This window comes from Lutjanus erythropterus, chromosome 13, assembly GCF_056507025.1.
Source record: "Lutjanus erythropterus isolate fLutEry1 chromosome 13, fLutEry1.hap2, whole genome shotgun sequence".
Classification (NCBI taxonomy): Eukaryota; Metazoa; Chordata; class Actinopteri; order Lutjaniformes; family Lutjanidae; genus Lutjanus; species Lutjanus erythropterus.
The window spans coordinates 11,506,466-11,534,055 of NC_139329.1; the positions used below are offsets into that span (position 1 = coordinate 11,506,466).

Genomic DNA, 27,590 nt, shown 5'->3' on the forward strand with positions numbered 1-27,590 from the left:
GTGTTGATTGCAATGACAGCAATTGCAGCCAATCGGATGATCCGAATGCTGCCTATTTCGTTGTGATTGGTCCATGATGTCAGGAGGCGGACCACTGCTAAATCGGGGTATGTTCATTAACACACTGTGTCAGCATTATTGTTTTGAGTGTTTAAAGACAATAGTTTGTACAATCTACATATATATTAAGTATATTTAAACTACAAATTGCAGGGAACATAGCAGTCCACCTTTAGAGACAGTTTTTTAGTCTAGTGTGAAAGGGGTTTCAGTGGTCGTACAAATGAAATGCATTTCTATATTGCACATGGTAATGACTAGAATGGATCAGTATTGTAATAATATTTAAAATTATTAGCGTTAGAGAGAGTGTGTTAGAGAAATTGCAAATCCACTCTCAGGCATCACCAATATCTTAAAATCTTAGAAGATTTGAGAAAACATAAAAAAAAAAAAAATCTATAGTTATATAGTAAGTATGAAAGGAAAAATGGAGTAAATGGTAGGGAAGTGTTAGTTGTAACTCTTGCATCGGTCTTTCACATATTATTGTAGTTTTCCAGAATATAATAATGATGTTCCCATAGGCTACCTCCTTTTATCATGCAACATATTTCACAAGCAAGCAGGCAAAAAATACATGTAAGAGAAATCTAAATTAAAGTAACACGAGGTGGAAGTGTAGTATCATTGTCCTGTTCCATCTTTGACCACTAGAGTCTGCACAGGAGCAACTCAAGAGAGTCAGAGCCCTCTGCAGACACAGTAAGCAGTTGAAAAACGCCTTTTAAGGGCATGAGATTTACCATGTGAGTGCACTGTGATGGGTGTGTTGCATTGTAATGAAGTCTTGTAGGACAGTGGATGCACCCACTTCGGCACAACTGAATATGTAGGTGACGAGCAGCCATCTGCCCAGTAAACAAACTGGTGTAAACAGGATACCAGTGATGAAACACGAGATGAACCATCAAGCCAGACAATCATTTCATTTCAGAACCTAAGACTTCTGGAGTGAATTTACTGTGTAAACTGTTTCCAAAGTTGATGTTTGGGACATAACTGTGAATGAATGAATGAATGAATGAATGCAGTTGAACCAATCAGACACTGAATCATTTAATTTGAATCAAAAATCACGTAGAAATGAAGAATGTGGGCAAATTTTAAAAAGCTATGCACTGTTGATCCTGAGTTTGACAGAAATCTTTCAGGGTGCAAAGAGTTAAATATGATGCAATATGAACCCAGTCGAGTGCTGTATAGAGCTTCGTCTTGTTATATACAAAGAGCACAGAAAAAAGCACTCTGATGCATAGGCCTATTGGCAGTATTTTAAAAGGACTTCATACATTCTCTCATAACCATTGTGTTCTTCCACAAGAAAGAAGTTTGCTCTTGATTTCATTGAAAACACAGTTTATTTAAACAAAACCAAATAATGGAGAGAATGAAAATAAGACGCTTAACCCCACCTTTTTGTTCCATTACAATATGTTTAAACTGAGAAGATGAATCCAAATGTATCTGCAAGTTAAAGAGTTATTATGAAAGTGAAAGAACCTGCTGGGGTTTCTGATTCCCAGTGTAGTCTTCCCCAGATGAATCAAAGTTTAGTCTTTCATTATAAGCTCATATAAAGCTTGTATAGTACACACCAAAGTCTATGAATAATCATACATACAATGGGGTTACTCCTGAAGTACTGTCACTAACTTTTGAATGAATGGCTGAACAGTGGCCATAAATCTAAGCCATATATTTGACTGCTTATCAGACACCCAAACACTGGACAGCTGTTTACAATGGGCCTACTGTGAGGATTTTACTACTGTGAAAATCATCACTCCGGCACTCCTTTTATCTTTTATAATGTTACAGCAATGGTGAGGTGAGCATCTCAATGAGGAGAGATCACTGGAAGTGCATAATCAAATACGTTAGCAATTGATGGAGAAAGTTTGATCCGGAAAATACAGATGAAGTTTAACCATTTAGAGATGAAGAGAGAGAAAAAAAGCTTCCTTACTGAACTTTCAATACACATTACAAAGTTCGCGTTACAAAGGAATGTGTGTTAACTGTTGCAAAACCCACCAGTGTAATCAGAACACCATCTGTCCCCTGCTCTTTGCTTGTGTTATCTTCTCCTGCTGTGTTTCTTTTGCCTCATTGGTGTTTCAAGCAGGTACAGACAGAACCAGTCGGCACACATGATTCACTGGTATATGACTGTGTATATATGTCCACGTTCCAGAAAGAAAGAGAAACTTGGCTTGATTACTGTGAACTGTGAATTGAACTGTGTTCACACTACTCTATACTGATTCAGCTGTCAACAAGTTGAGACTTGAGAAGTGAGTCTTGTCAGTTCTTCTTTTCTCTTCCCTTTACCCACGAACCCTCCTCTGTTACATCCCTATATGGTAAAAGTCTCTGCTGACTGACGGCACAGGAAATCCACAATCTGAATACCATGTTCAAAAGAAGAATTTTAAAAAGCCACACACCACACTTACAAATTGATCGACTGAAACTGTCACCAACTTCAAAGTGTTCTTACTTATCCATTCCGAGAAAAGTTATTCTGCGCTTGCTTGCCACATATAATTGCAGGCACTTGTACAACTTTCAGTATTTTGTATCAGTTTAGAAGCAAAGATAATGAACCCATCCCATTAAATTTTCATTCATCTTTTAAAAGTTTCTGCAAAGATGAACATGATAGTATGCATTAAAACTAGCCATTTTTCTGTTGAGGTTTGTATGACACATGAAGCCTGTCACAAGGCAAACTGTGTGTTTCCCAGGTCTCATAGTAAGACAACACCGATGTGTCCCTATACACACACTGCCTGAGTGCTTTGCATGTGTGTCCAGGATTTCAGTGAGGCAGAAACTCCCCGACTTTGAGATTACTTTTGTTTATTTTGCAGAAAACCTGACTACTTCCTCTGCATGTGTACATGATGCACCACAATGTGCCACCTCAGGCTGCAGCTGAGTGGCATCTTTGAAATGCTGCAATAAAATTATAATTTATTGTCATGTGGTGTCTTGGAAGATTTATCAATTAGGGGAGCAATTAAATAAAATAATTCGTCTTCTGATGACGTGTGAGAGAATGATTGGCCTTATGGAACCTAATCCTTTATAGATCATCCTGAACCTGATGCCGTTTCCAATTCAGCAAGGCTAACAGAAATGCTTATATGATAGTAACCAACTACACAATCAAGCAAACAACAACAAGCAAGAAAACACACACACATATGTATATACATACACAGTTATTGAGAATATTATCTCTTTCTGCCGGCTGCAGTGGAAGACAACTTCCTCATTCTGGTGTCTGTGATGATTCATCTACTGAAGTAATCCAGGATGCCTTCACATCTTTCATGCTTCATAGGTGTTAGAACTTCTGCTTGTGTGCTTTTACTTTGACTGTAATGTGCAACCTTGTGAAACAGGCCTGTTGCAGCCCCACTACACACACGAGGTAGAGAAGTTTATATGTTTCATATCTCAGACGAGCAATTTGACATGTGTTAAGACACACACACATTTTAAAACATATAAATATGGTAGTATCTGAAAAAGCAAAATCAATCAAGTTAGCGATCTCCAAAAACTAATGATGCACCACATTGTGTCAGTTTGATGTTGGAAAGTCAACAGACCTTTCTTAAAAGAGGAACTTTAACGAGTCAATCACAGGCATAACTAATAACATAACAGTTAAATTCCACTTAGCCGTGTCAGTTCCAGGGTCCTCATATTATGAATACCAATCGACTGGACCAGAGTCAGCATTAATGTTTTAGCAATATCTGCTGTTCTTCCAATGATAAAGGAATAGTCATTTTACACTTCAGTCCTGTGAAAGATTGCTCTGCTTCACTGAACTAAACTTGTTATGCGTTTCCTGTTTTGGTGTAAAGTTGGGTGCTAACTTTGCATGTTTTTTGCAAAATATACAAAAAATATTTGACAACTAGAAACACTGATTTGCCATCCCTTTGTTCTAATCTATACAATATCACCCTACCAGACTACAATCAGCAATGCACTATTTATGGTTTGTAATTAGCCTGAATTTATTACTGGTGGTGATATGTGGCTAAATTCTTTTACACGAATACTGTACATGATGTTATCAGGCCTTGATATTCTTATGCTATACATATACATATACATATACATATACATATACATATACATATATGATAATGGTAGTGTTGAACTACTGCATAGCAGTAACATGATGAGCCTATAAGATATGACACATTGTAAATTAAAATACAAAGTAGCTTTAAATAAAGGTAAAGTTATAAATGCAGGACATTCACTTGTAATGGAATACAATTAGGTTTCACTATTTTTGCTAAAACAGCTTAGGAGTTCTACCCCATTTATTACCCACATCAGAACAGTAACATCAGATCCTTTACAGTACATTTTACAGTACATGCTGAGCTATTCATGTTTGAGGATAAAGTTGCAGTAAACAAGTTAATAAGAATCTGATGAAAGTATCAAAATCAAATTGAAGTGTTGCTGGATTGCATGTTTACACATTTAGATTGAAGATATTTGTATGTATCCAGTCTCAGGACCCTTCACAGTACCACAGACCTAACACCATGAATCAAACAGATGTAGCCATAGCTTCCAGGTCAGTGCCTGATTAGCTCTCCAGCTGACCCATGTCATGATCTACAGTGATATTACTAAAACTGGTACTGGAGTTATTCAAAGCACCATTAAAATGTACAGCCACATTCAGTTTTATTATTATAAAAGTCTGTGCACAGAGGCAGTTGACCTTTCACTGTAACCTCATCACTACACAGACATTGCAATGTTCCAATGGAGCAGGTTCAATAAATGAACTACTATTTAACCAGTTGTCACTGATCCATGCAGAGCAGAGAGTTATGGTTTAATTAAAAAGAGAGTCTAATCTTCAGCAAGAAACAGATGTGCACAGTGTGTTAGTAATTGTAGTGAATAGAAAGAGAAAGATAAAAGGGACAGTGATTGTTCGAGACAGAAAAAAGGGGGTCAGAAAGCAGAATTATGTCAGATATTGCCGTGGTCTGACAGAGACAGACAAAAGGGAGAATGTAAAGGGGAGGAGGAAAGGAGATTTGTTTTGCCTTAAGGTATAACACTGAGATCTGGGTGAGTGGAGCTGTTGTGTAGGCTGATGGTAGAGTGACACAGCCATGAGACACTTAAAAAAAGACACTTAACAGACACAATTCTGCTGACGTAATAGGTGGGTGGGAAAATGTTCTGTAGGGTTACTGACATGGTGTCATGTGCAGTAATATGATCTATGGTACATATAGTATATAGAGACAAAAAGAAGAGGAAACTAGCATTTATTTTGTCTTCTTCAATGTATTCTCTAGTACTTTCAGACATCTTTTTGGGTTCTATGACCCAAACCATACAGTAGCATATGTGGCACTCAAATCCTATGAATATTGATTTTCTATAAAATGATAAATATATGAAGTTGGGAGGAAGATTTTTAAATAAGTTATCCAAAACACACAATGTGCTATGCAGAAGAGGGTTGTATATCAGTACAGCTAAGCTGAAGGCAAAAAATGGGAAATTTAATTGACAGTTTTTCTCACAAAGTACAAAGTCACAAAGTATTGAGAAAAAGGCTGATGAACTGTTATCACTCATCATCCAACTATTCCAATACTTTCCACTACCCCAGTACTTTTCTAATTCAAAGTCCACATTTAGAACAATCCAAATGCTAGAAGTATTCTCATTATACCCATTTTTATAAATATATCCCAAGTATAAAGTATCCCAATATAAATTTAATCTCAACCAGCAGTGAAACCCACTAGGATATAATATCATTTCTGTACTGCAACTGTTTGACCTACTAGTTTTGAAATTTCTTTAAGTGAGAAATTAATGTTTAGATTTCAAGTATGCACTCCATTTATTAAAATAATGCCTTTATGTAAATTTCTTTCTTTAGCTAGAAGAGTATTTGATGAAGTACCAGGGGCATTGATGTCACAGATCTTGCCACTTAAAAATCAATAAATCTATATAATTGAAAATGAACAGAAGCAGTAAAGTGTATTATGTGAGATTTTGTTTCATATATACATTTCAACAAGGATAATAATACATTTTTGTTGAAGCGCAATCACCAGAACTTAATGTTAACTTAACATTAAAAAGAAACTTTGCATGAATGTCCAGTCAGTGTTGATGGTTAATTATCTCAATCAAAGCAATAAGTTCCTCGTTGCATGTTCATCTGCTGGAAAATCTCTCGTTCTTCCTGCATCCAGGACATCACTGGATGCAGGAAGAACAATAGGTTATTTCAGCTTGAATTTAGTCTCCACCTCTGGGTAGCCATGGGCATATTAGATGATGATGATTTGTAACCTCACTCTGTTTTGGCTAACAAAGTAATAGCTATTGGCTAGAGTGGTGAATACATGGAAACGTGGGTGTGGACGTCACAAGCTCGCCTGCAATGCATTCTGGAACGTGTGGGCACTGCTGCATGGCTCTGTGCACAGGGAAAACTCAGTTTTCTTGTTCAGTGTAGCACACACTGACGACTGTATTGCTTCAATTGACCGCGTTTACTATCAACGCTGACTGGACAGTTTCCCATTAAGTAAGTTAATATTTCTGTTATTAAGAACACTTATGTCTCAAGAACACAAGAACTTGACATACTCGTATTCATGAGATCTGTTGCTTACAAGAAAAACATTAAATAACACTCAGCAATAAAGATGATGTAATTGTGAAAAGTGTTCTGTTATCTTTACACGAGGGGTGAATAACTCGGAGGGGCTGATCATCACTAGTGATAAAAAACCAACAACAGACCGACATCACAGTGAACAGACACCCCACTGTCAGCTTGTATTTAGAGTGTAAACGCACTCAGTAAACTCAGTAAACAGATGCTCATTTGGGGTGGGAGAATGAAGTTGCCCTCAGCTCGTTAGTCTCTGACAATGGCATCTCTGTGCCAACACTGTGCAGCACTGGCACACAGGAGCACTGAGAAATGACCCATTCACACTCACATTCCCTCCCTGTCGCTCTGTCTTCCCCATTCACATGGCCTGGAAGAATCTGAATAGAATCCCACCCCACCTCCCACCCCCATTTGCTTTTCTCAGTTGCGCAAATTTCAATTTCCAAGCCCCCCTTCGTCCTCCCACCAACCATTATCCCCCTCTCTCTGTGTCTCTCTGTGCATCTCTCTCCCTCTTCACCCAAAGGAGGTCCCCAAAAATGTTACTCACAAGTCTCAGCCAGGCCTTCAACACCTCCCCAATTTACATTTCATCTAGACTGACTGCCACAGTAAAATAATTTAGTAATGGCATTCCTGGATCACAGAAAATTACAAGCAACCAAAATGAAAGGTTTTGCAGTTCAGGATTGTAGGACCTTTATAAAACATTTGGCTCATGTGGAGCAACATTAACATTCATCAGATGTTGTGTCCAATTTTCTTTCCTATCTGCAGCTGGAAACAAGGTTGACGATGACAGTGAAGGTGGATTAAAACAGGCTGCAAAAACAAAACAAAGAGGCTAAAAGGCTCTGAAGAGCTGAGGGCAGCTGAAAAACTGGTGATAATTCTCTGTAAGTTTGTTCAAAGAGTGACCCCTTGAATATTGTACATGATCATTTATCCAACATAAAAATATTGACTGTAGCAGATTTAAAGATAAATTCACATTTTTGAGCAAAAAGGTAATGGATTACATGTTATTTCAAATCTGCTGGTAATAAGTGCTATCAGTTTGTTAATGATTCATTTTACAACAGGCACAACGATGATTAATTAGTATAAAAACATCTTTAAAACTGCAGGAAACTCATGGAGCTATGTGCTATGTCAGAAGATGCAAGGGATATCTTTCTTGAGTAGATGAATTCATTAAGTGGGAAGAGACCCCTCCTAAAACACACACACACACACAGAAATCACACACACACTCAGGGCCCCTGCCTGTCTCTGTTCTTGGAGACGTTATGAGCTCATTCCCAGAGTGAGGGGTTATTTCAACATTATTCACTCGCACACAGACGACTCGAAGCACGTTGGTCTGTTTGGATTCAGGACCCCGCTGAGCTGTGACTAACCAAATGTTGAATCAGTCAAACAGTGGTGACGGAGTCACAGATTGGAAGTGAAAAGGACCAACTGACCAAGTTTGAAAGGCTTTTCAAACTCTACACTAAATGTCTTATATTGTTCGACCATGGCTGAGAATTATACAGACGTAATGTATGTCAGCCTTTCAGTGTTTATGGAAAAAAAAGGATACACCAGTGTTGAGATAGAGATGTCTAAACAGGAGCAGACACACGTGCTAACAAATTCAGGCTGGGCTGCACCAACAAAGATTAATGTGTTTAAATTATATTTCACAAAACTTTTAAACTATCTTAAAATTAAGAACAATTAAATTTAAACTTCAGTCTAGTTTTACTCCTAGATTAAATTTATTTCTGCTCCATCACCATTTTAAACTTTGTATTAAACTTTGATCCAGTATGAACTTTGAACTTACACTTGAGGTTTAACATTTAAAAAGGGAACCTTTTTTTGTGCTGGATTGAGCAAATAATAAAGTTCCTCAATGAAGGTTAAGAGGCAGACTCAACCCAGTTGAGTGTTATGATCCATCTCTTCTTTCTTTCACTTGAGTCGAAACAGGTTTTTCTCAAAAGAGAAATTAGAGCTTCTCTACTGAGCCATCGTTAGTAGGCTAACTAGCCTAACTAACTTTTTAGCAAGCTACCAAACAGTATAAGCCCCCCCCCCCCTTTTTATTTTTGTACTTTTAATATATCTATTTGTCTTTTAATTTGGGTACACAACCATCTCCATATTGAATAAACACTTCTAATTTCAGTTTACATCACTTAACTTAGATTCACTAAATTGAATTTAGTGTTTATGCAACAGAGTTCTTAATTTTAAATCTGGATTTACTCAAATTAAACCTAGTTTTGCTAATCTCAGATTAGAACTAATCCTGGATTAAATTAACATTTGTTCGTGCAACCCAGAGCAGAAAAAAAAAATCTATCATCATCCTGTCTCTATGAAGCACTTTGATTCATGTACAGATAAAAATACAATATCGTCATCACACAAACATTTGGAGACACTGGGTGGCTGAAAGACAATTCTTGGCTCTCTTGCTCTCTGTCTCTCTGTCTCTCTCTCTCTCTCTCACACACACACACACACACACACACACACACACACACACACACACACACACACACACACACACACACACGCAGGCTTGGACAGAGCACATGACTTGCTGTGGGCTGTAAAATATGCTGCAGTGTTGAGGAGGTCTGAGGAATGCAGGAAGGATCTGAGTGGTATCGCTCTGCAGGAACTGATCTGGCAGTCCTTGTTTGGACACTCCTACAGGTCCTCCATGCTACCATCTCTCTCTGTCTCTCCAGTGCACAGAGACATGATTGGTAATGGCCACTAAGACTGATGATGCTGCCTGCATTTACCTTTGGCTACTCTGACCAGAGCTGTCAGAACATGCAGGTCACACTGAGGACTGTAAAGTGAAAGCAAATAGGGATGCAGGTTGGGGAGAAATTAATCAACAAACTTTCAAAAATATCTAGTGTTTTCCATATCCATATTTCCATATTAGAAGTATCAGTGATAGGCCTGAGCTTGTGAAATGATGTTCAGAAGTACCTTCAAAGCCTTTGGTTGTATATAACCCTTTCTAAATCTGCAAAAACAAGACTTAGACCATGTGCTTGTATGATGAAAGCAGCATGATAACAGAGCAGCAGCTGCACTTTTAGATCTTCATCTGTGTCTATACAGGATGCATTCAGGCACAGTAATGAGCATAGGTCACACGCATTTCAGAAGAACTCAGAGCTCACTGTAGTTCTTGGTGTAAAGCAGAAAAATAGACCTGAAGTTACATGCACGTACAGTGAAACATGCTGTTCAATGTGTTGAAACGTTTTTCTTGCAACCTGAAGACACTGCATAAATGTTCCACACACTGGAAAGCTCCGGCTGGTCCCTGTTGAGTTAGTGGTGTCCATCCTGATCTTAAGTCTAGACTGGACTGTCCTCATTCACTCCCTGTACCTCTTGTCCTGCTGCTGCTCCTCCCTCACTCGATCCTCCTCCTCACTGACAATTTTTGTCTGTGCAGAGGGCTCCTCACCACTTATGTTTTATGTTGTAAGTAGTGGTTAGAGTTTGAATAATTATATTCTGATCTAGTGGGTTTCCTGTACACTGTGATCTTTATCCTAGGCCTTTTTTGTGGCTTTTTCAAGATCCAACTTTTGACCTACTTGTTGCATCTGAACCCAAAATCCAAGTTAGTGAGCGACTTTTATGTATGGACTGTGTTGCCTACATCAATATTAAGTGTGTGATCCTCTTGGTGTACAACATTGGCATGCAGTTAGCAAATTTATAGACTATTTGAACAAGTATTTGAACTCCAGAGCATGTTTAGGGGTGTGGGATTTAGAGATGGCAATATCTGTCTGTTGGCCAGTGTCTGTTTATCCAGTACTTTGGTTTATGACCTGCAAAACTGACATTCATATCAACTTCAGCTGTGCTTTGTGTGAAATAGCAAGTGTTACTATGCTAAAACACATAACTTAGATGGTAAACACTGGAAATCTACATGCTAAATACTTAATATTAATGTGCTAGTACATGTTAGCATTCTGAGTACAGCAATTAGCTGCCTCACAGAGCAGCTAGCTGGGCTGTAGATGAATATTTACTTTTAACTACACATTTGCACCCATACAGACCATAACTGCCATGTGCATCCTGCGTTTTTCTGGGCCATTGGTTGTGTACACCCTCAGAAATTAACATTGCATGTACGCGTACGCAAATGTGTGGTTAGAAACCACACAAAAAGTACAACTGTATATCTCTGGCCTTTTCTGTCCTTTTACATTCTTTGAACTGTTGAAAACATTAAAATGAAGCTCTGGTCGCTCTGAGGAAAAATGTCAAGTTTTGTGGTTTTGAAAAAAAAAAAGTGGCAACCTGAATATTCAACTTACTGAGAGTATATTAAGAGGCAGATGTTGACATCAGGCCGTTCCTCATTCTTTGGAACCTGAACACGAGTGATGCTCACACTGTTCCTCAAACTGATATGAACTCGAGAAATGGTCACCTACTATATGTAATGGCATTAACCTCATTAGTATGGGCCCTTAAAACATATCACTTCTTTCTCGGCTAGCCTGAGCTCTCTCTCTCTCTCTCTCTCTCTCTCTCTCTCTCTCTCTCTCTCTCTCTCTCTCTCTCTCTCTCTCTCTCACACACACACACACACACACATACACACTGTAACATGAGCTTAAATTTCATCCTCAACCACTCACTTCCTCAAAGCTTACTTAAAGCCATAGTGAGCGATACCAGAGCTCTGTCATTATGCAACTTGCTATTAGTCCTCATAGATTACTGCAACCACCCAGCCAGCCTGTCAGACACACACATGCACACACATTCAGAAGTCATGTTTGATCAGTGGCTGAGTCATGCTGACAAACCATTAATCCATTCATCTGACAGCTGTAGCAGAATAACACACACACGCACACACACATCACAGGCATGCTGATGGTGTGAGGGTTTGAACAGCTGGGGGCCATTGACTGACCTGATACAGACCAGCAGCCATCAATCATATTGAAAAGCAGAGAACAAGCAAATTAGGCTTCTTTATTGGAAATCAGTAGCCACTCTTTGAGTGTTTCACCAACTGTCTCCAGCCTATGTCGACATGTTGACTTAGCACACCTGACCATGATGTGAATTCAAAGTACAAGAGGCTCACTGAGCGTGGATCAGTCATGAGGAAGCAGTGTCAAATGGTAACAGACTTATCAGTAATGTATTTACAAATCCTGAGGAACAGTGCTATAAAGAATGACTGTTTAAATACCAGACAGTGAAACAGTGCACTTAATCTGATCATTAACATGCAATTTGAATTCAAGAGGAAGAGTTGGCATACCGGAAACACAGTACAAAAAAGCATCTCAGCTCCAGATTATTAATAAGTAACCTGATAAAATTTCTTTTGAAATGACAAACATTTACAGTAATAAGTGACATATTATTTTATTGGAGTGTAATAAAACGACAGCTGAGATCTGAGAAGACAGTTTGGCTACAGCCGTCCCCTGGAGGTGCATGGACAGATAGTGAGGACCTAAACTGAGACACTGATTAGGACATTACAGAACATTTCTTTTTCCTCTCTTACTGCTGACTTGCAAAGCATGATGGTAGTGATAACCATGGAAACCTTTGGGAGTCGTCTAAGCTCCCAGAGACGGTTGCTGTGTGGACCTTGAATCCACAAGTGCCAAAATGCTCCCATTACCTCATCCTACACTGGTAACACCCTTTATTAGACGTTTTTAGTAGCATTATAGCATTGCAATGCACTCTGAATGGGGAGTTTAAAACCAGATGAACTAGCGATATTGACTTTTTAATTCCATATCCTTCTTGTTATCCACATTACCCACCATGCAACTCAACCACGGTCAGTTTGGTTAGAGATTTGGGTGTGTTATTCTAGTAGCGTCCAAGGTGGCCTCAAGCAGAGATGAGGAGTGGAGGTCTGCTACACTCATGTCTTTCTAACTCCACAACCCCAGAGTTTTTTTGTTTTTTTTTTCCATTTTAAAACTGTAGTCTTCAGCCCCTGCAGACTCAAGTGACAACACTTCACACAAATTTTTCACATATGCAGTAGTGGAATACTCCCTAAGACCTGTAAATAGACTTTGATGTATGAAATCAGTGGCATTCCCCTTTAAGTCCACCTGAAATTGCAATTAGCCATCCCCTTATTCAAATATTATGTCAATCAAGTGATTATAAATATATTGTTTTCATTATTTAAAACAGAGAAATGGTCATTGGTTAATATCAGATGCTTCTTGCATGTTAAACCAGAGTTCTTAGTGTAGTTTCAAGTCATTACCAAAATATTTAATATCTATGACTATTCATGGTCTTATAAGTTTCACAGACACACAAAAGACACATTGAGAAGCAGGTTTAGGAAAAAACATCAATTTTTATTTTGAAATGACTCATCTTGTGCCCACTCAGTTTTCTTTCTTTTTCTTTTTTTGCATTATTTTTTTGAAAATCTCTTCTGCCAATGTCCAAGATAACAATGATCGTAAAAATAAAATCAAAAGATTCAGAGAAAATAAAAGTCATCTCAAAAACAAAAAAGGTACAAGAAAAAAAATCCTATTTTTGCAGGGGGAAGGGAGGGTTGAAACTAAATAAAGAGAGATGCTACAACCGAGAAATGGCGCCTTGTGGGTTGGGATGACAAGCGCAGGCCCACCTTGTGATGGGCCATGTGCAGATCAAAGTCCCGCCCCCATGTAAGGAGGATAGCCAATCACAGTGTAGTGTCCACAAGCTCCCATGATGCCCCTCTCTCCCTGGGAGACTAAGGCAGTCAAACACAGTAGGTTACAGTATGCATGGATACCTTTACGGGTAGATCGTGAGATGAAACACCAGAAGAAAAGATCTCCATTATCTTTGTCAAACAAAGAGTTCTTTGTCATGTGCTCCTCTACAAATTCTGCCGCAGTGTTGGAAACTGCTAACATCAATTATGTTAAACAGAAACTAGAAGGAGAAAGGGAAAAGTATATTGAATTCAGGTCTAAAAATGTTAACAAAAAGACTCATTTGGACTAGTGATGGAAAAGAATCATAGCTCAAAACAAGTATGTTTGAACACAGAACTGTAGTCCATCTCAGGAAAAGATGTAATGGTTGACTTTGAGGCTGTAATCCAAACACAACTGTCTGGCTTGAGATGAAGAGGAGGCCAAATGTGTACTTAGCACTGTGACTCATGCTTAGTCAAAGCAAGTCACCAACCATCACCAAGGATATTGTTAGAAAATGGAGATCTTTTCTTCCTGGAGGTACAGTGTATCATGACTAAGAGCATGCTCTGGTGTCGAACACATGGCTGTAAGTAAAGAATTTCATTTCAAAATGAGACATCTATCCTCATCAATGATTACAGTATGATCCATGATCACAGTACGAGATTTTGAAGTGAAACCCTTCAGTTCTTCACATCCTCATTACACGAAATTATTCCTAGCAAACAGTACTGAAGCCTCAATGTAACTTCATATTGCTGAACTGCAGCCCAGCTGAGATGAGGATGAGTATGAGATGATGATGCACAGCACAGTAGATAACCAACCATGAGCTGACTGGGGAGAGAGCAGAGTGTAGGAGAGGAGAGAAGGCAGTCTGTGATCTTTCAGAGCGCTTATATACTTGCTTTTAACTATGCATTTGTGTTGTTTGCACACATCCTCAGAAATCATAGTTACCCGTCTGTCACTGTGGATACGTCACTCAATGTCGTAACAGAACTGTGTTGGTTGCCTGCGTCCATTTTTGGACTAGATCCAGGCCTTAAAGGAATAGTTTGACATTTGGAGAAATTTGCATATTTGCTTTCTTGTTGATGGCAGGGAGACGAGAGGAAATATATGAAGAAATGGCTACCCTGGCTCTGACAAAAGATTTTAGAAAACACTAAACTCATTAAATTATACATTATATCTCATTTGTTTAAATCAGCAAAAGACCCAAAGTTTAAAAATGTCTTACGGTGGGTTTTGTGTGGGACCATTCCTGGTCAAGAACTTGGATGTTGTTTTTACACTTTTTGTATGGATTAACCAAACAAGATAGAAAATGTTAATTAGCAAGTGTTAAAGGTGCCATTTCTCACAAAAGCAAAATGCATATTTGCTTAACTACTCCTAAAACTATTCCTTTAACAATCAAGTAATGTCACCATGTTAAGGTAACTTTACGTGTGCAAAATCTGAAGGTCTTAAGGAAGATATTCCAGTTTTGTTCAGGGACAGTTCTGCTCTGATTTGCTGATTTCCCAATTTCCCAGATGTACTGTTGAAGCACTTTTTTAATCTTCCAGATTGCAAGCAAGTATGTGAACAATGCAGATCACAAATAAGATTTGTCAAAATTGAGTATATAAGCGCCCTAATGCAGATGTTACCATTAGAGGTGCACCAACAGCATCTGTACTGTTGGGATCTGTGCCAATACACTTAATAACTATAATAACTGTGATGTGTTTTTATCTGAAGCTGTTATTGAGAGTACATAAATAAGCTGTTAAACTAACTAAAAAGAAGCCACGGTTTTATAATAAGCCATAATTATGCGGCAAGAAACAGTGTTTGGTTAGTATTTCTAACACTTATACTGCTTCTACAAACTGCTTCTGGTGCACCTCTGCTGTGTTTGTGTTTATCTGTGTTCCGAAGTGTTCACCTTTGCTGGACCTCACTCTGAAGGTATAAAATGTGTTTGTTCCGTGCATGCAGTTCCCTTTCATCAATCGCCCTCTCCATCCTGCCTCACGCTCTCCCCAAGAGGTAGCAGCCCTGCCCCAACACTCCCTGCCCCCACTTATTCCACCCCACCAGACCAGACCAGACCCCCGCCACCCCCCACCCCCCCAACCCTTCCAGTGGACTGTGGCACTTCTCTACTCGGCCTGAGCGTCATAATTGGCTCCACCCGCCTTCTTCAGCTCCATGCGAATGTGGTCCTCATCCAGTTCTCTCAGGTCACTAATCATGAACTCCTTGGCAAAGTTCTGCAGAGACAAAACACATGAATGAAGACTCTAAACAAGATGACTAATGATGAGAAACATGCACATTAGTGGCCTCAAGAAACACAAAGTCACTTTTTAGCTGTCAATAACTTTGAGGAATAAAGCACATCTAATAGAAACCGGGTTCTCTATACATTTTCCAGCTAAATGCACCTGAATCGGGTGCTCCTCAGCTTGAGGACAACAAACAAACAAACAGGGATTCAAGCACACTGGTTAATTCACAGCCTTTATCTGTGCAAACAGAAAAGAACAGTGAAGACACTACTGTGTCTTCATCGTCTGGCTCTATGTCTTCATCAGAGTCAGACTGACTTTGATAAAGGAGACAGCAGCATTGAAACGTTAGTCTGTTTGCACAATTAAAGATTTAATCAGTGTGCTCCAGTCCCTTTGTTCTATGGAAAATAAAAGTCTAGAAAATCCAACCCTGTCAGTGGATCGTACAAGAATCTGACCTGAAAAAACAACATTAGGTACTTAACAGCTTTTGATACTTGATGCTGAAGACATATTTCTCCCTACTTAAAGACCAGTCACACCAGAAAGTGGGATAGAGAAATTCATCTGCATGTCCTCATGAAACATGAAGTTCAAGACGTTTGCTGACAAGTCACCGGGCTAGTTAGTGAACTTTCTTAGCTGGCGAGCTAAGAGATAACATGCTAACCAGCCAACATAATCATGCTAGTCACAATAGCTCTCTGAGCTTTGTCCAGTTTTCTCAGTTTAGGGCTGTTTATTCTGCCCCAGCACATTCCTTATCCAGGTTGTACATAATTTCATTCAATGATGAGTGACTGAAGAGGAAAAAAATCTCTGAACTAATCATCTTGGTGTCAGTTGTAATAATTAATGTAAAAATGCTGCGAGGAAAAACCCAACTGGTGTAAGATATGCAATAGGTAATATAAACAATTCATAGAAGTTCTTGATATCTAAAACTCTTTAGCAATAAATTCTGGAGGACAAAAATGTGAAACTAATATGAATTTATATGTGAAGCCGCAAATATGCAACTTACATATTTATATATATGCTCCTTGTTTTTAAGTTGACCTATTAAAGATATCGCATGGACTTTTTGGCCAGTAGTAGCACTATGGGGCCACATTTTGATAAGCAGGCCCTATTTTTATCTGTATTTCATGCTCTACTAGCACTGACACACAAAATGTATTCAACATGTTTGAAGGCCTCGAGGATACACAGTTAGAGTTTTGGTGAAAATGTAAACAAAACTGTTTGTTTACTCCACAGAATACCGTTAAAATTGCATTAACTGATGCATATTTTTGACCACCTTGGGACAACAAAACTATTATTATTACATACAAGTTACACATTTTTTATGATTTTTACATACCCAGCAGACACACAGCAGCATTAGCATTCATTTGGGATCTTGTTTCCACCCAATTAAGTCAAATATTTCTATTCAAATATATACATATATCATGAAACTTTCAGTGACCCCCTCTCACATTACACATCATAGTTTATTCCACTGTTAATGAAAATACTGATTAGTGCAGCATTATGTGACTACTGCTAAATATTTAAAGTATAATTACTCACAGTCTCTTATTCTCCCTTAGCTTTATATATTGCATTTCAAATGTTGTATATTTGACTCCTTTTATGTCTTGTTTCATAATGCATCTGCTTCATTCTTTGTGTTCTGTGTGTTCATCATCTAGAGGTGGAATGGTTTGTTGTTTGTTATTCTCCTACTTGTCTAAGTGTATCCAGTATTGCCTCCGTAACCACCCAGTTTTCCCAAAGGGACCCCCGCGGCTTCACTGTATTTTACTCTCATGATGACAATCACTATTTTAATTGTTACTTTCTCAAAACGCCACACCACAGAGTCTCTGACCTGCACAACCTCTTTGACCATCGCCTTGTCGGTGCTGATCTTGGCGCGCTGCAGCCCACTGATGTTCTCGCCGATCCAGGTGATGAGAGTAAACTTGGCTCGTTTGCTCATGGCATCTCCCGTTGTGATCCGGACAAAGGCAAACAGACGAACATCATCTGAGGGAAAAGATGGAAGAGGCCATGTAAGACTGAGAGTACAGACTGAGGGTGCTTACAGCTGATACTTTAAAATGCTACACACCCTAGTAGAAGACACACACACACTCAAAATTCTCTTGTCCGAACAGATAATGCACATAAAGAGTTGTGTAAGTTCATGTTTTGTTTTACCATCTGCTGATAGAAAAAGGCTACAGATTGCACCTTTAATCTCTTGGACAAAATGTCTAAGAGGATCATAACAGCTTATAAAAGAAACAGTGGGAAAAGGATAGCAGTAACATTTCATTACAGCGTCCCATTATGAGTGCACTAAACAGCGTCCGTGTTCATCACTTTGTGCTACAATGTGTCAGTCTGATGTAGTATTTCAAAACTACATTGTGTGTATGTCTGTGTGTGTGTTTGTGTGTGTGTGTGTCAAAGACAATCAAAAGAGTAGTTTCAGTGCTGCAGTGCAGATGAATACCTGGTTCTGCTTTTTGGGTGAAGTTTTGTGAAGTGTGTGTGCGTGTGTGTGCGTGAGAGAGAGAGAGAGACAGAGAGAGAGAGAGAGAGAGAGAGAGAGAGAGAGAGAGAGAGAGAGAGAGAGAGGAAATATTCAGGTCAATAGACTAAATGAGTCAAATCTTTTGTGAGCCTTGCAGTTGTAACACAGACTTTCCAGTGACCATGCTGGTCACTCTGCCAGTGGTCCACTTCAGACATGACTGCTGCAAATAATGTCTGACACACAACAACCAGGCAGCAAAGAAAAGAAAAATGCTGCTTTTTCTGACTCGTAATGATTCAAGCCTCTAAATCACATTCTAATGAAACAATGTGAACAGTGACCATCAGTCTTTAGGGTGAACTGCTCACAGACGTGAATGAAAAAGTCTCTAGTTACACTACACCTGTGTTTACATGTATTGTAATCTCCCAGTAATGTCCCCAGTATGTATCATATATCCCTACCGACTGAATCCAAACTGAGATATTTGGCGTATCAAAGTGGATAAAGAAGACAGAGCGGCATGCAAATTCCTTACAGGAATCCTTCTTGCCACATGCTTGAGCTTCTAATTCACATTTTATGTGTGTCAGGAGATTTTCTGTTCTAGGTTATAAATAAATAAACATCTGGAATCTGATTTTTTAAAAGTATAATTTTTGGAGTGACAGATATTTTTATTTGCTTCCTGAAAGGAGATAGTCTCCTTGTCAACACAATTACCTCCACAATGAATGGTTTCTGAACACTTTCTTACGTACTCGTCAGTAATACTGGATTTTCTACTGTGAAGCCAAGAGTCTATACTACTGGGGGAAAAAGGTCAGCAAAATATTTCAATATTCAGATAGATCAGATTTAAAATAATAATTTCCTCATCAAAAAACAAAACAAAACAACAACAACAACACCCATTTCAACATTTCAATAATTTTCTTCTGAAACAGCCATCCTATTATTTAACAAAAGCAACCAGTTGTGTACAGTTGCGATCTATAAATGGTTAATGGTGTGTAATAAATCTAATAAGCATCACTCTACTGGGTTCCTGCTCTTCACATGAGATGATTTAATAGCCATCATATTGTAAGCGTATACACTAATTACATGACTGCTGAGGTAGCTAGATTCAAATCAGACAGTCTTAATACAATTACGCAATATGTCAGACACATGTTTGAAAAAAAAAATCACGAGCAGAAGAAGTATCAGGCTTAACCAGAGGTTAAGTCCATCATATTCCAATAAGCATCACTGAGATATATAGGTATCAGTAATTAAAAGCACAATAGTTTGTGGTTAAACTTTGAGCTCACAGGGCTCAAAAAGTCCTTGCAATTTACATTTTGTAAATGTCTTTCATATTTTTAAAAGTTAAAGTTTTGTTTGAGAAACTGGATTTAGATTTATTTGTAAGTGCTAAGTCAGGGCAGTGGACCTGATTTAAGATTTGTTCAATTAGGTGTAGAGAAAGTGTTGTACAATGAGTTGAGAAAAGTAGGCCACTCACAAAGTTACATAATTTTAGTTCATACGTGAAGTTAACAGCATCAGTTTATTCCACATACACAGATCTCACACAGTGTGATCATGCCTTCACAAATAAAATCAGGCTGTCTTGTCTGCTGTCTTCAGGCAGTAGAGTGTCATTATGTAACGATAGCACAAACAGATTACTCATTATTGTCTTCCAGATGTTCCTGTCTCAGTGTGACTGACAGAAGCTTTGTATACTCTGACCATGAGCTGCAGGGCAAAACTTCCCCACGTCTCCACAGAACAGTCTGAGACACAACAAAACTCAGTGACAATCATCATGTTTCCATCTGGAATAAACATCCTTACTGGGTTAACAACATAAAATCTGGACTAGGAGCATGTGACTCTGTTAATAAATTGACAAACAAATCAGTTCTCCTGCACTAACACCACTGCAGTGCACCACTGACGGACGGAGACCCAGCCAAAATGGTACCCAGGCAGCAGCAGAGCGGCAACAGTGAAGAGCATCCCATCCCCACCAACTGGGAAGCAACAGCATCACACATGAGCACACTGTGTGCAGCTCACTGCTGGGAGGGATGGAAATGGGAGACAGTATTTATCATGGTTGGACAAAAGACACAATTTGACAACATTACTTTGTCACCTATTTCCTGACACTGTACTGACTAAACTAAGGGCATTGTTTTAAAAGACAGATTTTTTTTAAAGAGGGCTAATCAAAGCAGCAGAGGCCAATACTTTTGGACTTCATCAGAGACACTGGAGCCTACACTTCCCATTATCCAACTCAACTGTGTTCTTCTTTAGACCCGCCCTGCCTGGTAACTGTCCACATCATGTGACTGCAAACTCCACACCCCCAGTTTGTAACCTCAGCTTTCTTTTACAAAGTTACAGTCTCCAAGCCCAAGCCGAGATAACCCTGATCACTTTGAAATGATCATTGTATTCTCAGCCTCGACAAATAATCCTCCGGAGCCACAGAAGACATTACAGCCAACATCAGTTGATGTGTAAACCGACTCTGATGTATAGAATCAGTGGAGTGCCCTTTTCATCTGTTTTACAGACATTGTAGTGACTCAGAATTGCTCTTCCACAAAAGTGGTCAGCTTGTCAGAGACAGTAATTAATTTAATCTAACTCGAGCTCTAGGGCTGGGCTGATGGACGAAGACGTCATCCTCTGCAGTGTTTGACAATAATCAACCACTGGGTCCTCTACTATCTAAACAAGTGGGTCACAATTCTACTTGCCTAAACTCACTTTTTACTTGTCCCTGTATAATTTATTAGTGGCTATCAAATAACATCAAAGATTGAAGACAATTATCATGTTAAAATGTCAGAAAATAGTAAAAAATGTCCACCCCATTCTCAAAGTCTGAGGTGATGTCTTTAAATGTCTTGTTTTGACAGGCCAAAATCCAACTTTATTCAGTTTAATATGGTAAGAAATTGAAAAAAATCAGGAAATCTCCATATTTGAGAGGCTGAAAACAGAATTTCTGATATTTTTGTGTGAAAATTTCTTTTTCAACCACTGGCAAGTGTTTTGCTGGATTTACCCTACATAGCATATTACCTGCCCCAGGCAAGTGGGCAATCCTTATTGTTGAGCCCTGAAAAGGTTCTGAAGGTGGTAAAAAGCTCATTTAAGCTGAGTCACTACTGAAAGGCCAGTTGATTTTACTTAACTGCATGGAGAGTTTTTACAGTGCTATCTGTATTATCTTTATGTACCTTTTGAAGCAGCTGATAAAGAGTTTACTGGCTGAGCCTCGGCAGCACTGTTCTCACATCAGAACATTAACACCATTAACTGGAGCAGCCACAGTAAAGAGTCTTATCAGCGCTGCCATAAAGGACATCACTAGTTTCAACACCTTGCCTGCAGCAATGCACATGCTCACACACATATGTAAATTCTGTGACACTCAAGGTGAACCATTTTTCAATATGGTCTTTGTCACAGTTTGAGATGCCAGAGGAGAACTAGTATAACGCACATCCACACCCCAACCTGGAGCTCACTCTCACTCACACACTTCCTCCCTCTGCCAGAGTCTTCCTGGTTTGTCTTCCCTTCAAAGCCGTGCTGACTCTGCAGCCAGCCCCCCCCCCCCCGCTGCAGAAAAAAATGCACTGAAACTACAACAGTGATGAGACAGCAAAAAAGACTTGTTGGGAGAGACTTTGTTCTGCATAAATTGACTTTGTTTGAGCATAGCAAAGGTTGGTGGGTGACACTGTATCTTCCTGTGTATGCACCCTCAGCCTGCGCTCAGTCCCTCTGCGACACAGCCTGGAAACCAGAGCTGTCTCCTGTGAACAGTGTCAGGTGGGTTTGTTACCAACATGTTACTTGAGTCCAAATATGGTCTTGTTTTTATCTCCACTAACAGCAGGGCCTGAGGATGGAGATGCCAGTCACCTGACCATTTAATCTGGCGTGAATCCCTTAAGGGTTAATACTAATGATTCTGATGCCACACAGATCTTGTATTTCAAGAGCCACTCTTGGGTCACCGGTACTTTGGTTTGTGTGACCCTCTCTGATGCCACCACTAGCCCAAGATTTTTGCTTTTACATAAATTTGATTGAACACTTCCTTGCCAGATGTATTTAAATCAGCCTCCAAAATAGCATTTCATGTGCTGAAAGCAGGAAATACAGTAAAGCAGTCTTATAAACTGATACAAGTAATCTGTTGTCCACAGGTGTTTTACATTGTACGTAAAGTTTCTCCTTCAACTCATTCAATCCATACATCTGAAAGCAGCAGGATGCAGGTGTTGATAAGCTGGCCTCCAATTTGAGAAGAGCTGCATCAGAGCACAGTGCCATTACACGTCTGACCACTGTGTTGCCTTGATTAAATCACATGCAAATGATACCCGGAAGCTACAAAATAATCACGCAGGGCTCTAAATCAGATGGGTCTGTTCTCGCTATAACAGTATTCTGTTGCTTGTGTGGGAGACATTGCCTTAATGGAGCTCATTAATCTGGTGCATCAAACCCTCTTTCCAACCTAAAAAAAACAAAAAAAACCCCCAAAAACTCAGTGGTTTATTTTGTCTCCACCAAACTTTATGGTAATCTGAACTAAAAACATCAACCTAGTGTCAGAGCACGTCAGGGAATCAGTGGCGACATTAAGATACATTGACTGGAAAATACGGGCAGACTTTTTTATTATCAGATTTCATAGGTGGACCTATCCCCACACTGCCCAACGCTCAGAAAAGGTCTGGTAATACACACATCAATCTGCTATAGGGGCAAAAATGACCTGGCTTGTTGGTGTTTCCCTACACCAATCACAATTGTCTTGGGTGACGCCAAGCCTAGGGTTACTGAGGGGTAGTTTTTTTTTGGTGGAACTTTTGTATGTCAGGAGGCAAGACCTGGCATTAAAATGGCTAAACCACCACAAAAAAAATTATACCAGCTTCTAGCTTGTTTCCATTCATACTGTTAGCAAACAAGGCACTAATTTGCCATTTTCAGTGTGCAGGTTTCTAGCTTGGAGGTTGCTGCAGATAGTGGTTATGGTGTGTGTCACCTGAAGCAGTTGCCCAAGTCCCCACAGTCCACATCCGGTGAGTCAGACAGAAAATGTTCTACTTTAGCTCTGATGCAGTTGCCTTTCTCTGTCTGTAGTCACCATGCTATGATCTCACTAAAATGTCCCACCCACAAACTATCTGATTAGTTACACGTCATGAGTAATAGCCTCATGACGTGTAACTTGTTAGACTACTGTGCCACAGACAGGAAAAGACAATTACATCTGCAGGGTTAAGCAGCTCTGCTGGGCAAACAGAGCTGTATTTCAAGGTAAGGCAGAAGGTATGTCCAATGTTATAAACATTACAATCCTCTATGCTGAAGTTGCAAAAATAGACAAGTTTTACTTCATATGTATATCAGTTACAAATAAATAATAAATAATCTTTTTCCTTAATCAAGTTGATTACTAATAATCAGTATCTAAATTGGCCCTGAATAAACATATCAATCGACCCCTACAAGGAACTATAAATATTTGATTCTTTAGATCATTTGGATTCATGACGAGGATCTTGAATATCTGAACCAAAATCTGTGGCAATCCAGTTGAAAAGATTGTCAAAATCAGAAAAAGTCAGTGGCTCATCAAAGCCATTCATTGTCTGAGGACAATCAATTACCAAATTTATCATCAATCATGGCATAAAATAGTTGTTGAGGAATTTCAGTCTGGACAAAAGTCGTGGCTTGACCGACCAACATTGCCATCCCTAAAGCCATGTTGCTAATATGGCTAAACACTAGACTAAGACTTAAAATCTGAGACTCATCTTCCCATCTCAGGGGACATTCAGGACTGAATTTCCATTTAGTTTGGTGACCTACGATGAATAATTTATGACACTGCCTTAATAAGTTGTTGGTTGTTGCTACATTTTGTCAGCAGAAATGAGATTTAAAAGTTCTGGTGGAAAATTAAATGTAAGGTTTTCATGTATAGAATTCTAGAATTGATCTATTTTACTTCCTGAAGCTGGATCACTAATAGAAAAGAGGCCCTCCTCTCCAAGTCTCACTACAGCAGATCAGTCGGCGTCAGCTCCTCCTACTGTCAGGGTTTTTTTTTTTTTTTTGCAGAGTTACAACTTCACTGCTAAATAAGGAAAACAAGCCCACAGACAGAATCTGATTATATGTGTGTCACCTCTGAACAGGAACCAATGGCAGATGCACCAGCTGAACTCTGGTAAAACAGTGATAAATGAGTTATTTCCACATAGGAATGTGTGCCCTGAGATATCAGGAAGAGAGGAGTACAGGCCTGAGGCAGCAGAAAGCTTTAAAGACAACAAGAGCACGCAATCAGAAACAGCCACACCCAACATCTGAGCTGATGCTTTACTCTAGAGGACACAGAAAAAGGGGAACTTACATCAGAATGAGAGATTTTCTTCTCTACATCCAGACAGCACCCATTAGTTATCTAGGATCACTGGGAAACATCATCTGAAAGTTCTTATTTGACTTCTTTGCTATTTTTTCTCCTTTATGTGAATAAGAAATTATAATAAAAATAATAAAAATGAGCTCAGTGCAAACAGAGATACTACTAATCACTGTGCTGTTCTGTGAATACGCAGTAATCCAGATCCCTTGTGAAAAAAGACACAAGCACAATACACACACACACACACACACAAATATGCATTATTTCATTCAGCTGCATGTAGATGTTTTGGTAGGAACAGTTTTTGATTTCAGAGGAAGTGACTGGTGAAAAATTAAACTTGCATGAAAGACAACCAGTTTTATAGAACAAGGGCTTAAGTTTAAAGTAAATCTCCCCACTGTAATTCAGGAAAATGGTTTCCAATGATAAACAGAAGACTGACCTTACATGCTTCACCTTGTAAAAATCACGTACGGGATATTGTAGAACACATTATGCAATGCAATGCATACAGTGTTAAGTGCTTTGACAGCATAGTTAGAAGGCTCAAGGCCAATGGGTGACAGAGCACAGAGTCTTAAAAGATTAGTGCCCTGCCAAGTCAAGCTGTGTGGTATATAGGCTGTTTAACCCGTCCAGAGACAGAGGCGTACAGGCCACACACATACTGTACCACAGAATCTGAACTAATCAGCAGCAGGGAGATACTGTCAGGTCCAGCCATTTACCACAGCTATGGTTGCATATTTAAAATAAAATCTCCTCCTTACCTGTGCACATTCTCTTGAAGTCCTCATAGTCAGCCCCTTGTCCTGCAGGCACGATCCGAGAGCCCTCATATTTAAATGCAGCCCTGGAAGATGCAGAATACACCGTGCGTTATTACTCCACGCATCACTCTGTCTCATGATCTGTTGATTCACATCAATGGCGTTATGTGCACGCCAGACCCATTTTGCCAACTGAAGCAATGCAAAAAATGCCTAAGACGCCCATGCAAGGTGGCAGCTGTGTGTCAGCCATGTGTAAGTGTCACCACTATAACGTTATCCTCTCTGAATACAGGACAAAGGAAATTACTTCTGCCCCGCTGGGCCTGATAACTGTGCCGTGTGTGTGACCGCTAAATAGCCAGAATACAGATCAGATCGGCTAGAATAGCACACCGAGAGCTGCATGTATTTTGGTCTATATTGTTATAAACAAAAGCAGTGAAGCCGTGGTTTCACGTATCCAGTGTCAAACAATTCACTAATGTCACCAGTGTGCCATTCTAGCCTGTATTCAGTAAGCAGGTCGAACTACTTTTAAATATCGAGCAATTTAAAGTTACTTTGGGTAAAGGAAATGGCTCGTGTGGCATAAACTACAGCTGATTACAATTTCTAAGACTTTACAAATCTATCTTTCATTCGGCATGTATCAAATTCTCCAAACTGTGCTTGCTTACGTGAAATCTAAACTTTTATGAAAGGTCTGCTTACTATTTTAGCACCCATCTCTGCCGAATAGACGGTGCGGTGGGCGGTAACGGACAATGTGAATTAAAATCTGAACAGAGATTAGCTCGAAAAAACACATTGCTTTTTGTATGGAGCGGTTGCCGAAGAAAACAATGGTTAGTGAGTTTTCAATAATCAGATTAAACTCAAATAGGTACGACACATTTACTTTTCCAAATATGCAAGGCAATATATAATATTAACATTCTTGAACGGAGTATGAATAAGGAACCATGTCCGCACACTCACCAATTGGTATCCGTGTTATCGTCTCTGACTTCGTTGTAAGCCTCTCTGCAAGCGTCTTTATCGATTTGGGATGCCATTTTTCGGGAGAGCAGGAATGAAAGAGTCGAAGTCAACGGTGTATCAGTCCAAACCAAGGAGAGCAGCCTATGCAGTAATTAAGCACCTAACTTATACAATTGATGTCATACATCAGAGAACTATACAGTAACTGATAACGTTATACAACAGGCTTCACTCTAAAATCACGACCACCGCACTAGAACAATTGAATCGGTCGGGGTTAGCGGAATAAGACGGCTCTTCTTCTAGCAGCTCGGTTCATTTCCTGTATATTGCCACTTTATGGGCGTTGGTGATGTTAGTCGATCAGGTTGCCAGAAAAGACAGAGAAGTCCCCCAGACGCTGGATTCACCTTCTCTCTGTGAATGGTCAATGGTATGAGGGCCGCTGTCAAGGCAGCCACAACATACAACGAAGTGTTCCTGCGAGGACTTTCAAAATAAAATACACGTAATAAGATGACTGTTTCTTTTAAACGTGCAAAACACTGTTGTGATATTGTGATTCACAAAAAGAAAATAAATGACAATATTATTACTTTTTTTTAGCTTTTATCACTTTTATCCTGCTTCAAGTGCTATATTAAGAAACAATAAAAGATAAAGGAATTGTTTTTTATGTTGTATCTGGCAACAGAGGGGAGCCTATTCCACTTGACATCATCAGAGGGTAGTGGACAGGCTGGGCAGTATCTTTTAAACATGTTCAGCATGGTAGATGGCAAGGCAAGGCAGTGTTTAGACCTGGATTTGGAGGGTGCAGAGGAGCAGTGTGGTGTGGGAGAACATGGTAGTTTGAAGACCAGCTGAACTGCTGCATTAAGAATCAGCTGCGGAGATTGGATAGCAAATACAAGCACACCAGCCATGAGCACCTGAGAACCTGCACTGCCTCCTGGGTGAGGAGTGAACATATCCTCCTGATGATGTGGAGAATGAATCTGCAGCTGGTCATCTAAGGTCACACTAGTGGT

The 27,590-nt window shown here is 39.4% G+C and overlaps 1 protein-coding gene across 1 annotated transcript; it reads right to left on the minus strand.

The window, feature by feature from the left end:
• Positions 1-13,152: 13,152 nt before the first annotated feature.
• Positions 13,153-26,998, minus strand: cotl1 (coactosin-like F-actin binding protein 1). Its single transcript, XM_084734499.1, has 4 exons — positions 26,557-26,998; positions 25,576-25,658; positions 17,680-17,837; positions 13,153-15,779 (listed from the first exon to the last, which is right to left on the minus strand). The coding sequence occupies exons 1-4, from the start codon at positions 26,631-26,633 to the stop codon at positions 15,669-15,671; spliced, it is 429 nt and encodes a 142-aa protein (XP_084590625.1). The 5' UTR covers positions 26,634-26,998; the 3' UTR covers positions 13,153-15,668.
• Positions 26,999-27,590: the final 592 nt, after the last annotated feature.

Coding starts and splice junctions, on each gene's coding strand:
- cotl1 (XM_084734499.1), bottom strand. CDS start 26,633: ATGGCATCCCAAATCGATAAAGACGCTTGCAGAGAGGCTTACAACGAA. Junction 17,838..25,575: donor CTTCAAGAGAATGTGCACAG/GTAAGGAGGAGA, acceptor CTTTTCCCTCAG/ATGATGTTCGTCTGTTTGCC. Junction 15,780..17,679: donor TGGTCAAAGAGGTTGTGCAG/GTCAGAGACTCT, acceptor TTGTCTCTGCAG/AACTTTGCCAAGGAGTTCAT.